We start from the raw sequence: 13,341 nt of genomic DNA, 5'->3' as shown, positions 1-13,341 counted from the left end.
AGAATTTGAACAAACAACTTGCCTGGGGAGTTAAAAAAAATCCATATTGTTGGGGTTTTGAAAGAGTAGAAGACTCCAGAAGCCCTGATTAGTTCAAGCATCAGACACTGGTGGATGCAGGCCTAAGGCTTGAGAAGGACACAGCTCCATTTTGCCTCTGTGAGGTAATGCAGTTCCTGGCAAAAGGCTGAGGTTGGCTTCCTTTCAATTTCCCCACCTTTCCAAGGTTTTGTTTCTTAGAAAATGAAAGTACAGTTCTCTGTTCTCCTCTGCCTCCACCCTTCTAATCTCAAGAAGCAAAGTCTACTTCCTGTTGGGCAATATTCATCACTTTACAAGTTGGCTTGAGACTGAAGAAGCTGCATTAGAAAACACCAAATCCCTTGCAAAACAATGAGGGGAAAGGCATTTTTAAAATATATAAGTTGGATTAATACAGCAGCACTTATAATAAAATATTTTTTAAGAGGCACTACCACCAAAAACTTAAATGGTGTTCATGAGCAGGTGGCAGCATGCTTCTTTGTGTTGGCTTGGACCTAGGAACTCCATGGAGTTGTGGCCATAAGTGTAGCTCCCACCAGTACCTCCACCATGAAGCTAGACTCTCAAAAAGCTAAGGAATTGGGTGGATCTAGCTGCCAAATTAAACACACAGAGGATTATATTAATTTTAACTGGTTTGGCCGATTAGCTCAGGATTATTAATAGCTAGCTCTTCAAATTTAAATTAACCCTTAATTTAAGGGTTAACCCTTAAGTCTTATCTTGTGTAGGCTTGGTACCTTTTCTCAGTGAGGTATTCTCATCTTGCTTCCACTGCTTTTGGGTGGTGACTATGTCTCTGCCTTTTCTCATTTCCAAATTCTCTTAGTCTGGTTTCCTTGCCTATACTTCCTTCCTGACTACCAGCTAATCAGTGTTCTATTAAAACCAATATGAATGACAAATCTTTACAGTGTACAAAAGCATTATCACACAGCACTCTTCTCTGTATGGACCTCCAGACCTCTGTGGTTAACTAGTGGCTAGCTCTGCCCTCTGACTCCAAGAAAGATTCATTTGTTAGAACACAAACAAAATATCACACAGCAATAAACTGTGTCCATTGGTTTCTCTTGTGGTCAGACAGGGTCTCCAGTAGCCCTGGCTGTCCTTGGACTGGCTGTGTTACCAGCAAAGGCATGGAACTCCTGCTCCTTCTGCCATCCTCTCCCACCATGTGTCTCCAGGTCTGGCTGGTTTTCATTTCAGTTTTTCGTTTTTTATCATTAGTGCTTTTTAGCTAGTTAATGCTCAAAATAAAGGAAATATTCTGCAGCTTTCATACATGGATAGATTTGTACCTTGTTCATTACCCTCCCTCACATCTGTCTCGTCCCCCACTAGTCTCCTATTTAACTTCCTTCTTCCTTTGTATCATACATGCCAATCTACATTCATATATGAGAGACCCATGTGTTTCTTTACCCTTCTTGTTAGTCTCTTCTCCCTCACCCTATCTTCCCCATTCCTGTGTGTCTTTTTGCCTGCGTGTGTAGATGCATGGGTATGTGGATGTGTTATGTGAATGTGTGCATGTGTGTGTGTGTGTGTATGTGCACATGCATGTGTCTCTCTTTGTGTTTGTACATTTCATGTTAAGCACACTTTTTTTTGTTTTTTGTTTTTTCGAGACAGGGTTTCTCTGAAGCTTTAAAGCCTGTCCTGGAGCTAGCTCTTGTAGACCAGGCTGGTCTCGAACTCACAGAGATCTGCCTGCCTCTGCCTCCTGAGTGCTGGAATTAAAGGCGTGTGCCACCACTGCCTGGCTAAGCATACATTTGACCACTGTACTTTGCAGCTCCATCTCTTGAGTAATTTTATCTTTGCCTTCACACACACTTCAATTTAATGTCTACACTTGCCAGATTTGGTTTACTACTTTGTAAATATTTCCGTTCCCAAGTTTTCAGCTTCATCATTGTCCAAAGGAATCAGCAAGGAACACTGCTGGGTTCTCCAGCAGATAGGGCTGAGAAAGAGCCAGTCCCATTGATAGCTCCCTGGGGCTGAGCAGGATGGTGAGGGTCAAATGACCCAGACCTGAACCCCCTCTCTCCGCCGGCCACCTAGGAGAAACACACACTGAGCTGGGAGTCTGTCAAAGCAGGATCTCACTTTATTGCATCAGGGCAGGAACTTATAAAGGGCTGAGGTAGTGGGTAGAAGTCTTGGGATGGGGTGAGGTGGAATGAGAAATAAGGGCCAATAATATCCTGCCACATCAGAGGTGGCTGGGCGGAGGTGGGCCTAGATCAGGTTGTGCTGAATCACTCCTCTCTAAGCTCAAGTTAGGCTTAGGAAGTTACACTGGGCCTCATGTCAAAAACTTTCTGCTCAGGGTAGGGATGGAGCTCAGAGGTAGAAGATTTATCTAGTATGTGTGAAGTCTGGTATCATTAACCAAACGCATATGCACACACACAAGGAGAGGGAGAGAGAGAGAGGGAGAAAGACAGAGACAGACAGAGAGATAGAGAGACAGAGACAGAAATACAGATAGACAAAGACTGAGGGATCTGGTTCTTTCCTGTGACTTCATGAGTTTGGTTTGGATGTGAATCACAGCCTCCCCTGGAATAGTCTCTGTGTGCCTTCTGTCCCTTTTATAATGTTGTCACAAGGGAAAATTGTTAGTCTTTCATCTTGTTTTATGTCTCCAGAGCTTAGATTTGTAACCACTGAGAGCATCCTCTCTGGTCTCCAGCAGCCAGTGAGAGCATGTGCTGACCCATGGAGTGGCCAAATGGCTTCAAGACATAAAGAGAAAGCAGATGTCTCCTAGTCGGAGTGCCAGGGTTAGAGGGTGTGTCTTCAGGAGCCGTCCAGTCCACTGGCTTTTCACCTTCACCTTCACCTTCACTGTCTAGATATGAGTGTGAATCTCTTGTCCCCATGTTTTCTTCCCCCAGGTACCACAGGCCAATGAGTCTGTGACTCTTGGAGGAATTTCATTCCCTTAGAACAGCAGATCTCAAGCTCTGGTTCTCGACCTCTTTGGGGCGTTGAGCAATCCTTTCAAAGAGTTCACTTAAGACCATTGTAGAACACAGATATTTATATTATGATTCATAGCAGTAGGAAAACTACACTTATGAAATAGCAAGGAATATAATTTTATGGTTGGGGGTCACCACAACATGAGAAACTGTAATAAAGGGTCATAATGTTAGGAAGATTGAGAATCACTGCATTAGAAGATTTCTATATGCACACTATCCTGATAACTGATGGCAATGGTCTTTATTCTCAGGGTCTGTCTGTCTCTGTTAGACTTTCTGTCTCTCTACACCCGCCTTCACTTCTCTGTTTAAAAAATTCCTTATTATTCTTTGCACTAGCAGGCTTCCAGTTCACAGCAATTCTCCTGCCTCGTGTTTCTGAGTGTTGGGATTCAAGCATGAAGCAGCTTGCGGTGCACAGTTTCAGCTTTGTTCACTAACTCTGGAAGAGAACTCCCTGAGTCTTGTCAGGGCAATTTCCACACCTGTACACCCTTGTGGGCGCTCCTCACATCTGTGGCTAAACTTTCAAAAGTTGTTCTGTGGGCTATAGAGATGGTTCAGCAGTCAAGAGCACTGACTACTCATCCAGAGTACCTGGGTTCAACTCCCAGCTTCTACATGGTGGTTCACAGCTGTCTGTAACTCCATTTCCAGGCAACCTGACACCCTCACAGAGACGTACATTCAAGTCAAACACCAACGAACATAAAATGAAATTAAATAAAACATTGAAAATTTTATTTACAAGAAGAACTAGCTTTATTGTTTGTTGGGTTTATTTGTGACCTTCTTTCCTTCATTCTTTCTCTTCTTTCTTTCCTTCTTTACTTTTTTAAGATAGGTTTTTTTTTTCTTTGTAGCCTTGGCCATCCTGGAACTCATCGTTGTAGACCAGCCTGGTCTCAAATTCACAGAGATCTGTCTCTTTCTGCCTTCCAAATTCTAGGATTAAAGGCAAGAGCCACCATGCCAGGCAAGGAGATCATTTGTAATCTATAAAAAGTTACTGATTTTAATATACAATTAAAACAAATGTATCTCTAAAGAATTGGTCTTTTAGAGTAGAAGGGTTTGGTTTGGGGCTGGGAATAAATACCATGGCCTAGTCCATGTTCAAAGCTCACGCTAGTACTGAGTCAAATCCCAAACCACTGGAGGGATTGTTTCCAAGCTCTAATCAATGCCTTAATGTCTCCAATGGGGAGAAAGATTAAAAGAGAAAATATTCATAAAGAAAAATGAACACCACCTCTTCCATGAGTGGATTCTGTGCCTGCATTTCTACTAACCTTGTGATTACAACTGGAAGTGAGGACTTTACTGCTCTGTATTGTTGGGACTAACGAGTCCTGGCCTTCAGCTGCTCTTCCCTCCTAGAACCTTCTAATTGAAGTTACTAGAAACTGTGCCTAGCTTAGGGGATCAGAGGATGGGATTTTCACCTTTTGGCCATTGACTGCAGTGTATTTAAGCCTACATGGTGCTAATAAAGAAGGGCTTTTAGTAACAGTGTTTGAAGGTCTGCATGTTGGTCTGTCTCTGCGTGTGTATTCTCAACCTCCAGCCCCTTTTCCGAAACTCGCGAACTGGTGTCTAGGGCATAGAGCACACACCGACTGGGGTGCCCTCGGAAGTTGAGGGTGGATTGGGGTATGTGTTAATCCTGACATTCCTTTGCTGGGTTTGGGTTCCAGGCCATGAAAGTCCAACCGAGAAAGAGGGGTAAGCGGACAGGGTTGTCTCTGGCTGGAGGGGACATATTGGGGAATTAAGATGGCACACCCTCTGAAACAGATGGTGGGAGGGTGAATTGATGGCCTCCAAAGATAGAATGTATATAGCTCAAAAAGATAAATGTGAGTGGGGGTATGGGTGGAGGGGAGGGGAGGGGAGGGAAGGGGGAGAAGGAGGGGAGGAGGTAGAAATTTTTAATAAAAAAAATGAGGAAAAAAGATAAATGTGAACAGATGTATGATATGTTGATTGTGTTGTCTTTTGTGTTCTGGACTGGAGAAAGACACTTGATTCTAGGAACTGCTAAGAAAGGTATTTTGACTTTAAAGTGTGGGCTTAAGAATTTGATTCTTTGGAAAAGAGGTTCTGCTTTTGTCTCCACAGACGATGAGAACCTGAGGATTTATTCGAGATTCATGTGGTTTGATTCACTGAGACCCCCTGAAATGTTGCAGTAAATACCCCCGAGAATGCAGTGTCCCTGCTCAGCAGAAAGTAGCCAGACAGATTGACAATGCCCAAATTCCCTAAAAGATTGTTTAAGTGGGGCCCCTTCAGTGGTTCCAGAGCAGCAAGCCTGCTTCCCTGAGTTCCGCTCCACTCCATGCACCAGTTTGGACCCAGAACGAATGCAGATGGGGCTAGAAGGCAGCTGGAGCAGAGCTTTGGTAGGTGGCTGTAGTGGAAGGCACATTGCTTCAGCCCAGTCGGTGCCCAGCCTGGCGGAGGCCACAGCAGTGCCAGGAGTATCAGCAAATGCAACAACAAGAAGACTGTTTCCTGGGAGCACATTGCTGAGGTTTTTATTTGTGGATCTATGTATTTATTGAGAAGCTGTGGAAAAGAAGGTGGGAGGCTGGTGAAGCAATGGTGAGCTTGGGAGGAGATGGCAGTAGCTGTTGGGAACTGCGCAGACTCCGGGTTGCTGGTGCTGCTCTGGCCCCAGTGGAGGTTTTTCTTTTGCAAACCTGACACACCCAAGGTACTTTTTTCATCAAAAACTCTAGGGCTCTGTGTTGTCTAATAATGTGACTGGAAGGGAGGACAGCTCAGGGAGAAGAGTCAATGGGAAAAGGTGGGGAGAGAAACAGCAAACGACCGAGGCACAGACTACTCAAAGAAATGCCTACTGCCTGAAGTGGAGCTCAGGTGGGAGATGTTGCGCTGTCTTTACACAGGAGCAGAGGTGGCTTCTTCCAACTTCCCAAGCTAAATGTATTCTAATTGTTAATCCCCCTTCCTGACCCTGGCCTGCTAGACATTAAGATCTTGACCCATTCCTCTGAGGTAAACCTCTTCACACAGCTGTCTTCCACGTGCCAGGACTCGGGCGCTTCAGTGAACACAGCACAGCAGAATCTCTCCACTCTGAGTGCACACACATATGAGCACACAGCTCCTGGTCTGAGGACTGGGATGAATTTGCATGTGTACTGTATCTTCTCCTGCTTCTCACAGAAGTGAATGACAGGCAGCTTTCGGATGTACTTCTCTATTTCACTCTCTAGATTCTCAAGATCACTCTTCTCTGCTTTAAAACCAACTATTTGCTTTTCTTCTTCATCTAAACCAATGAACAAATATCCTCCGTCGGTGTTGGCAAATGCAGACACAGTTTTAGGGAGAATATCCTTAACTCGTTGTACCAACTTTTTTGTTTTGAATGATTTGTATTCAACATTTTTGGATTCACTAAAGGAGAATTTTTCTTCTGTGACTTCTGCCTGGTTAAAAAAAGCCGCAGCCAGCTCTTGCACATCCAGCTCTTCTTGCACATCCAGCTCTTCTTGCACATCCAGCTCTTCTTGCGCGTGGAGCTCTTCTTGCGCGTGGAGCTCTTCTTGCGCGTGGAGCTCTTCTTGCACATGGAGCTCTTGTTTGTGGATGCAGAGTTCTCGCACATCTTCCCCAGGCCTTTTGTTAAAGAACATTGTTTTCATTGGAGATCTCAATCCAGGGTCTTCCAGGTCTTTGAAAAATTGCAGAGCAGTACACAAGTCCATTTGAACACAGGAGGTCCCGTTTCTCAAGTACAACTTGGTTGCAATGGTGGCAGGCTTCAAACCAGAGTTATCCAAACTGCATGATTTCACAGAGATGACAAAGCAACGTCCTTCCTGTTTGAAGTCTAGGTGGTTCTGAGCAAGTGGCAGAAAAGCCTTGAAAGAGGTCTCCAAATCTTTTGTTACGTGTTTGTTGTAATTACGTTCTTGATTTTCAATATGAGCCCTGATCTTGCCTCCTTGGGAATTCAGCAGAGCACACACAGCACGTAAAATGCTTCTATGCATTTCCTCCTTTTGTTTTTTCATTTCCTTCTTACTTTTTATTTCAACAGCGACTTCTCTTATACTTAGAACAAGCTCAGTGGAGGTGCTTTCAGGATCGATGGTGATGTTATCTTCCACCAGAGCCATTCTGTTCCCAGACTGAAATTCTTTCCTGGAAGACAGGCAGAACCATTAGAATAAGGCTTAAGAGGATAGAGCAAATTCTATACTGAGAAGCTAACAGCAAAATTGTTCACTGGGTGAGTTCCATGGCACTGCTCAGTGTGCAGGTGGGGGAATAGGCCATTTGGAGATATTAGGCCATGGTAGCGCGTATTTGTAGTGACTTCTCAGGTCTGTTGCTATCCTTCATTATGATCCATCTGTAGTTTAGCTTCATCTTATCAGTGACTTATTATCTTAATATTTAACATGATACAACTTGAATTCTGTGTCTTTCAATAAACTACAAGGGCAATTTACCTAATTTTTTTTCTTAAAGAAGTAGGTTTGCTATAAAGCCACTGATACTTTTTCTTGAATAATTTCAGATGTTCATTCATCAGGTGTCTACTTCATGGAGAGTCCCTTAGCAAAATTGTCCCTTGGGATCTAGGGACACAGAACAATAGAGAAGGGAATTTATTTTCTTTCTTTCTAGGAATAAATTTCACTCACAAACTTTGGCCATTGATCTTAGAGAGGACAAACCGGGTTGTAGTCCTCTCTTCCTATTAGACCGCCACATATTTCCAAGGAGGTGTGGTTCTTACAGTTTAAACAGAATCACTAGGCTTCTTTCCTTTCAAAGTTGATGCTGTAATTACTACTCCTGTGGTCATGAAGCCTCTGGGGGGTTACCAGGTCAACAAGGTAGAACCATCTAAATGGTCCCAGTGTTCTGATAAAAAGGAACTCCAGATAGCTAAGCTCACGCTATCATCATGTCACAGTGAGATGCTGGTGGTCTTCAAAGAAAAGAGGATCGTCACTAGATCCTGTCCACCATGGCACCTTCATTTTGACCTTTTGCCACCTACACTGCAAGGAAAAATGTCTATATTCATATTCCACCAAACTGTCACTCTGTCAGATCAGGCTGAATGACATAAGGCAGTCAGGCTGGGTCTCTGTGCCTCTCACCCGCCAGTGTTTTCCTCTTTTTTTTTTAAACGTAATATGAACATATTTATTAGGATGCTCAAGAATGAACATTATTCTCACTCTCTTCATGTGATAGAGAATACATTTGACCCATGTTGAGGGGGGAAAGGGATTGGGCTCCCAAAGTGGGTGTTAAACAGCTCCACAAGAAATCCTCATTCAATGAAGGGCAGGATGTCCCTGATAGCATTGTCTCTGGTATAAGTTCCAGCCCCGGTATTCTTTATTCCAACTACTCTGTCCTTGTCACTCTTCCGGATCCAGGCAGTCAAACTCAGGCCACCTATGAGTCTGCAGACCATCCCTTTGAATGGTTACTGCCTTGATACCCTCAGTAGGGAATGGGGTGAGAATAGAAAGTGTTTTCCTTTTAAGAGCCAGCAGGGTCCATTTTTCTGCAAATGGAAAATAAAATGATATGACACCTTTTAACTACTTTTGTTGTTGCTGTTGCCTTAAGATTTTTTTTATTTTGTGCTTATGGGTATTTTGCATACATGTGTGTCTATTACCGTGTGTGTGGTGTTCATAGAGGTCAGAAGACAGCATTGAATCCTCTGGGACTGGATGCTTGTCTGTAGGTGGGTGCTGGGAACAGATCCCTGGTCCTCTGCAAGAGCAGCCAGTGCTCTTAACCACTGAGCTATCTTTCTAGCCTGAGATCTCCCAGTTTTGAAACCGACTTCTTCTTGATTGGGCATACATGTTGTTGCCGTCAACCTCTGACTTGTAATTCAGTGGGTCTCTGGTTTTTAATGTTTCTGTGGGAGAAAGAGTACTCAGGATGGTTTTCCTTGTTTTTTTCCTGGTCAGTGCGGGTTTTAACTCCTAAATAATCCTCCTGCCTCAGTCTCCTGAATAACTGTGATCATAGAAACATCCTATTACTCTGTTACCTTAGCACTAAAGTTAATTTACTGGTGATTGTTTTAAGTTTGCATCTATAAGGTTCTTTCTGCTATTGTTATGGGTGGATGATCATATCAAGTGTAACAGCATCATACATATACACAAAATTATAATAAATGGTTTCAATATTTTACAGACATGAACTTGTCGTGGTTTGCCATCCTATATGAAAGCGAAGGAGAGAATTTGGAATCTTGCTCTTCCATGGGTCACATATTATTCACAATCAGGTTTGTATAATTATCACGAACTGTTCTTAAAAAGACTCTAATCCGCTTCCCAATCCCACATGCAGCATTAATGTGAGAGTAAAGAGTCCCTGTTATTCCAACTATACTAGCATCATGGCTCAGTGTGACTGAGGTTTGGGTATGCTAATCACATCTGATTTTCTTTAAGCCCAAGAAGTCTCTCATGGAGTCCCTAGTCCTATACACAGCATAGTTCAGGCATCTATAAAGATCTGCTGGAATGGGGTAGGAGGCCAGAACAAGTAGACAAAACAGAGATAGATCCAGAAAGTATGAAGTGGAACTCCGAGGGAGCAAAATCATATAATGAAGGAGTTGGAGTTTCTGGAAATGAAGACTTGAGCTAAACCATGAGGCCATACTGGGCCTTTTGTCTCAGGTCTGTAAACATCAAAGAATCATCTGAGTACATAAAGCTATGTGCACGGAGAGAGAAGCTTTGGAAATCAGAACCACTGGGTCAAGTGATGGACACCTGAGATTTGGAAATGTACTGGAAAATGATGCCCTAGAGGATGGCATCAGTCTTTGCTCTACCAGGTTTATCTTGGGCAAGCCTATAGAGCTGCATCAATTGCCTCTAGGAGATCACACTGTGATTGCAGACCTAGAACCAACTGCACCATGCACAGCATCCCTTAGGGTTGCCTCGGAACGCGAAGATGCCTTCTTGACAGATCTTCGTTCAGAGAAGCCCTCAGGGGAGAAAGCTTTTGACTTGACCTCAAGGCATTCTAGAGGAAGTGATGCTGAGGCAGAAGTCCTGACTCCTGGTAGAGGAACACCAATGGAGCCAGGCAGACACAACCGTCTGTGCTTAAGTTCACAGCTCCACAATAGTCTCAGTGTGACAGCGCTGTGCCCAGACAGCAGAGAGATGTCTGCTTCTGTCGTGCTGATCTTTCTTCTCCTTATCACAGGTTGGTGTTGGTTTGGTTAGATCCTGTTTCCTCCATGGGATGCTGCCCCAAACTTGGGACCAGTTTTCCTAAGGTCTTTCCAGATGATATCTTCACCCCAAAGCAAAGGGAAGTGGGGAGTCGGGGGGTTGGGGTTGCATGCCTGTCATCTCAGCACTTGCAAAACTGAGTCTGAAGACAACCTGGGCTATATTTTTAGCAAGATTCTGTCTGCCACAGTCTGCTTGCAGGGTAGGTATTGGGGTAGAGAGCTATGAGTAGAGAGGAGACAAGGAGACCAAAGAAAAACAAAACCGAAAGTCTTGTAAGATCACGGGAAATGCAGTTTCATTTCTGCTCAGTTAGAAGCTGCAGCCCCACCCTGTTCTATTCATTGCTGAGCAGTATCTGTTCATCACTTCCTCCCAGCACCTTCCATCCAGCACCTTGTCTTAAGCCAGCACCCCAGTCACTCCCCAACATCAAAAGGGGCAGGAACCATATCTCACCCCGAAGTGCTGAAGGAGGATGCTCATGTCGGTGGCACATTTGAAACTCAAGGAAACTGGTGTGGCATCATCTCAGAAGGAATCTGGGGCTAACCTGGGACCCCGGCTCTCTAATTTCATGCCTGTAACTATGAAAAATTTTATGACTTAAATTCCCGCAGGCATCTAACTGGAAAGCAGTCCTCAACTAGTAAGCTGGACTCTGGAGTCCATGAATTCTTGTCCCTGAATGAAACTCGCTGATCTCCCACAACCTTTGAGTCTGGTTTAAACACTAGTTTTTTTTTTTTTTTTCCTTGTAAAATTCTTTAGAGTGTTCACTGGAGAAAATTCTCTCAGAGCTCAGCTCACAACTTTGGCTGTTATCTTCAGCAGGAAATGATGGCATTCAGACAGATGTCCCTAGTTCTGCAGTCAGTGCCATTCGGCAGGAGGGTCTAAAATGGGGTGGGGACACAAGAGTGGGAGACGCTACATCTTGGGAAACAAATAACCCTGGTGCATTTCCTGTTAGGATGATGCTTTGCCTCTTGAAAGATCATGTTCTCATTCTAGATGAAAAAAAAAATTCTCAGGACTCTCAGGTTCTTAGATCTCTTTAGTTCTGGGTTGCAGTTCTTCCCTGCCCAATGGCAAATTTTCCCTAACATTCTACAGAGTCTGGTCTCTGAGAAGATGGACCCTCCCCCCCCCCCAGGGACTTGGAGTCCTGCACAAGCCTGGCCTGTGCATAACCTCTTCTCCCCGCCTCACTTCCCCTACTTGACCCTCTCAGAATCCAGGTTTCCTTTCTCAGGGATCTGTAAGTACTCCAACCCGAGCAGCCCGAGGGATTTTGCTTTCACCCCATTCTCCCTAAACTTCCAAGCCCTCAGCAGCTGTGAAGGAGTCTATGAAGATGCAAAGGAGCCAAAGTTTCCAGAAAGGAGTCAAAGCAACCAGGCTCCTCTCCAGGGCTGGGTGTTGCACTGGAAGCGCCCCCACCTCATCCGAGAGCCAGCAGAGTGAATTCTGGGTGGGCATGGGGAAAGAGAGGGATAAAAATATTAAGATGGTGAATGCTGCCAGAGAGTGTGGCTCACTTACCTATGAAGCTGTTCCAATGAATCTCTCTCCTGCTTGATGCCTACTGTGAGTTGGCTGTGCTGTGGACACCTGCTGGACGAAACAGGAAGTTCAAGCCTGGGACAGACTCCCACCGCAGGAGCTTGGTGGCTGTCAGGAGATTTCCTCAGCAACTGGATTTGAGAATGCCAAATTTCAGTGCTTGTGGTTGCGCTAAACTTTCCTCTTTGTGGATCTTTGTGGGATGGGTGGATTCCTCCACTCTCAGTACTGATTTCAGTTTTGGAGAACCTGTGATTCATCGGTTAGCGTCAAACCAGGAAGTGTGAGGACTCTCTCTAAGCTCTTTGATCCCTTTCTGTGATCGTCACTCAGCCTGTCAAAATCGAAGAACTGGGCTCCTAGACTTGAACTCAGCCTTCACTACTTCACCAGAATCCTCAGGATAAAGATGCTGTCTCTGCCCTCAGACAGAGCAGGTGACACTAGGGACAGGCAAGTTCCTACCTGTCAGAGCCTTGCAGGGAAGGAGTATGGGGAGGGAGACTGAGGCAGGGGAGGAAGTGTGGGATGCTAGCTCATAAGGTGCAAGCTGTATCTCCTAGGTCTTTGGGAAGATGAGGGATCTGTGGGAGTCTCCAAGAACTACCCTAGGCAGACAAGACTGATCTACCACTTTTTCTTTGTGCCTGCCTTATGATAATTATGGTAATACAAGTCTCTGACTCACAACATTTAAGAACCACAAACCAGGTATGAGGATAAAGGAAAGGCTGTAGAGTTGAGAGAGGTGAGAAAGAAAATAGAGGGAGTGAGGAGGAGGCAAGAGCTTAGGCAAAGGTGAGAGGAGAGGGGAGGCCAGGGGGCAGGAGAGAGGGTCTTCAGACACCCCAGCTGTGGGTGCCTCTCCACCAGGAACCTCAGGCAGGTAAAAGAGCCTGTGGGTGACTCGAGCACCCTTGCTCAGAACACCCCAGTTGAAGGTGAAGGGAGCAGAATCGAGGCTTCTGCATCCTGCCCTGTGCTCCTCCCCCACCTTGACACCTGTAGGTAGAGAAACTGTTAATTTCATAGGCTGCGGTTGGATCACTTGTTACACACCTGTATGACTGCAGCAATGCTGCCTGCATCCTGTTGTCTTCTGGCCTTTCCCTCACTGGGATGTTCCTGCGCTGCTGGGCCCTCAAGGAAATGTTGCCCAAGGCCTTGAATCTAAGCTTGATCTACCAACGCAAAGTTGTGTCCAGGTGCCCATGTGCACCTGATGGATAGGTTTCCAACTGTTGACATTTTCAGAATTAATCATTTTCCTGAATCACTGCAATGTCAGTTTGCATCTCACATATTGCCAAATATTTATTAATATGTTATATATCTGTAAGATATGTATATTCATATGTACATTATAAAATGTCATTCAGATTAAATAAATATGAAATTATGTCATTTGCAGGAAGGAAAACAGAAAGTATTAGAAAAAATCTTTTTGGTGA

At 44.6% G+C, this 13,341-nt stretch overlaps 1 protein-coding gene across 1 annotated transcript; it reads right to left on the bottom strand.

The window, feature by feature from the left end:
- Positions 1–5,417: 5,417 nt before the first annotated feature.
- Positions 5,418–12,154, bottom strand: LOC119813182 (schlafen family member 12-like). Its single transcript, XM_038328349.1, has 2 exons — positions 11,870–12,154; positions 5,418–7,223 (listed from the first exon to the last, which is right to left on the bottom strand). Exons 1-2 carry the CDS (start codon positions 12,148–12,150, stop codon positions 6,002–6,004), a joined length of 1,503 nt encoding a protein of 500 aa, XP_038184277.1. The 5' UTR covers positions 12,151–12,154; the 3' UTR covers positions 5,418–6,001.
- Between the last annotated feature and the right edge of the window lie 1,187 nt (positions 12,155–13,341).

Source organism: Arvicola amphibius, chromosome 4 (genome assembly GCF_903992535.2).
Source record: "Arvicola amphibius chromosome 4, mArvAmp1.2, whole genome shotgun sequence".
Classification (NCBI taxonomy): Eukaryota; Metazoa; Chordata; class Mammalia; order Rodentia; family Cricetidae; genus Arvicola; species Arvicola amphibius.
This window is presented reverse-complemented; position numbering and strand designations above follow the sequence as displayed.

Excerpts from the sequence above, each read along its gene's own strand:
- LOC119813182 (XM_038328349.1), bottom strand. The coding sequence starts at position 12,150 with ATGAATCACAGGTTCTCCAAAACTGAAATCAGTACTGAGAGTGGAGGA. Across the intron at positions 7,224-11,869 it reads TCATTGGAACAGCTTCATAG|GAAAGAATTTCAGTCTGGGA; the intron begins GTAAGTGAGCCA and ends CCTGTCTTCCAG.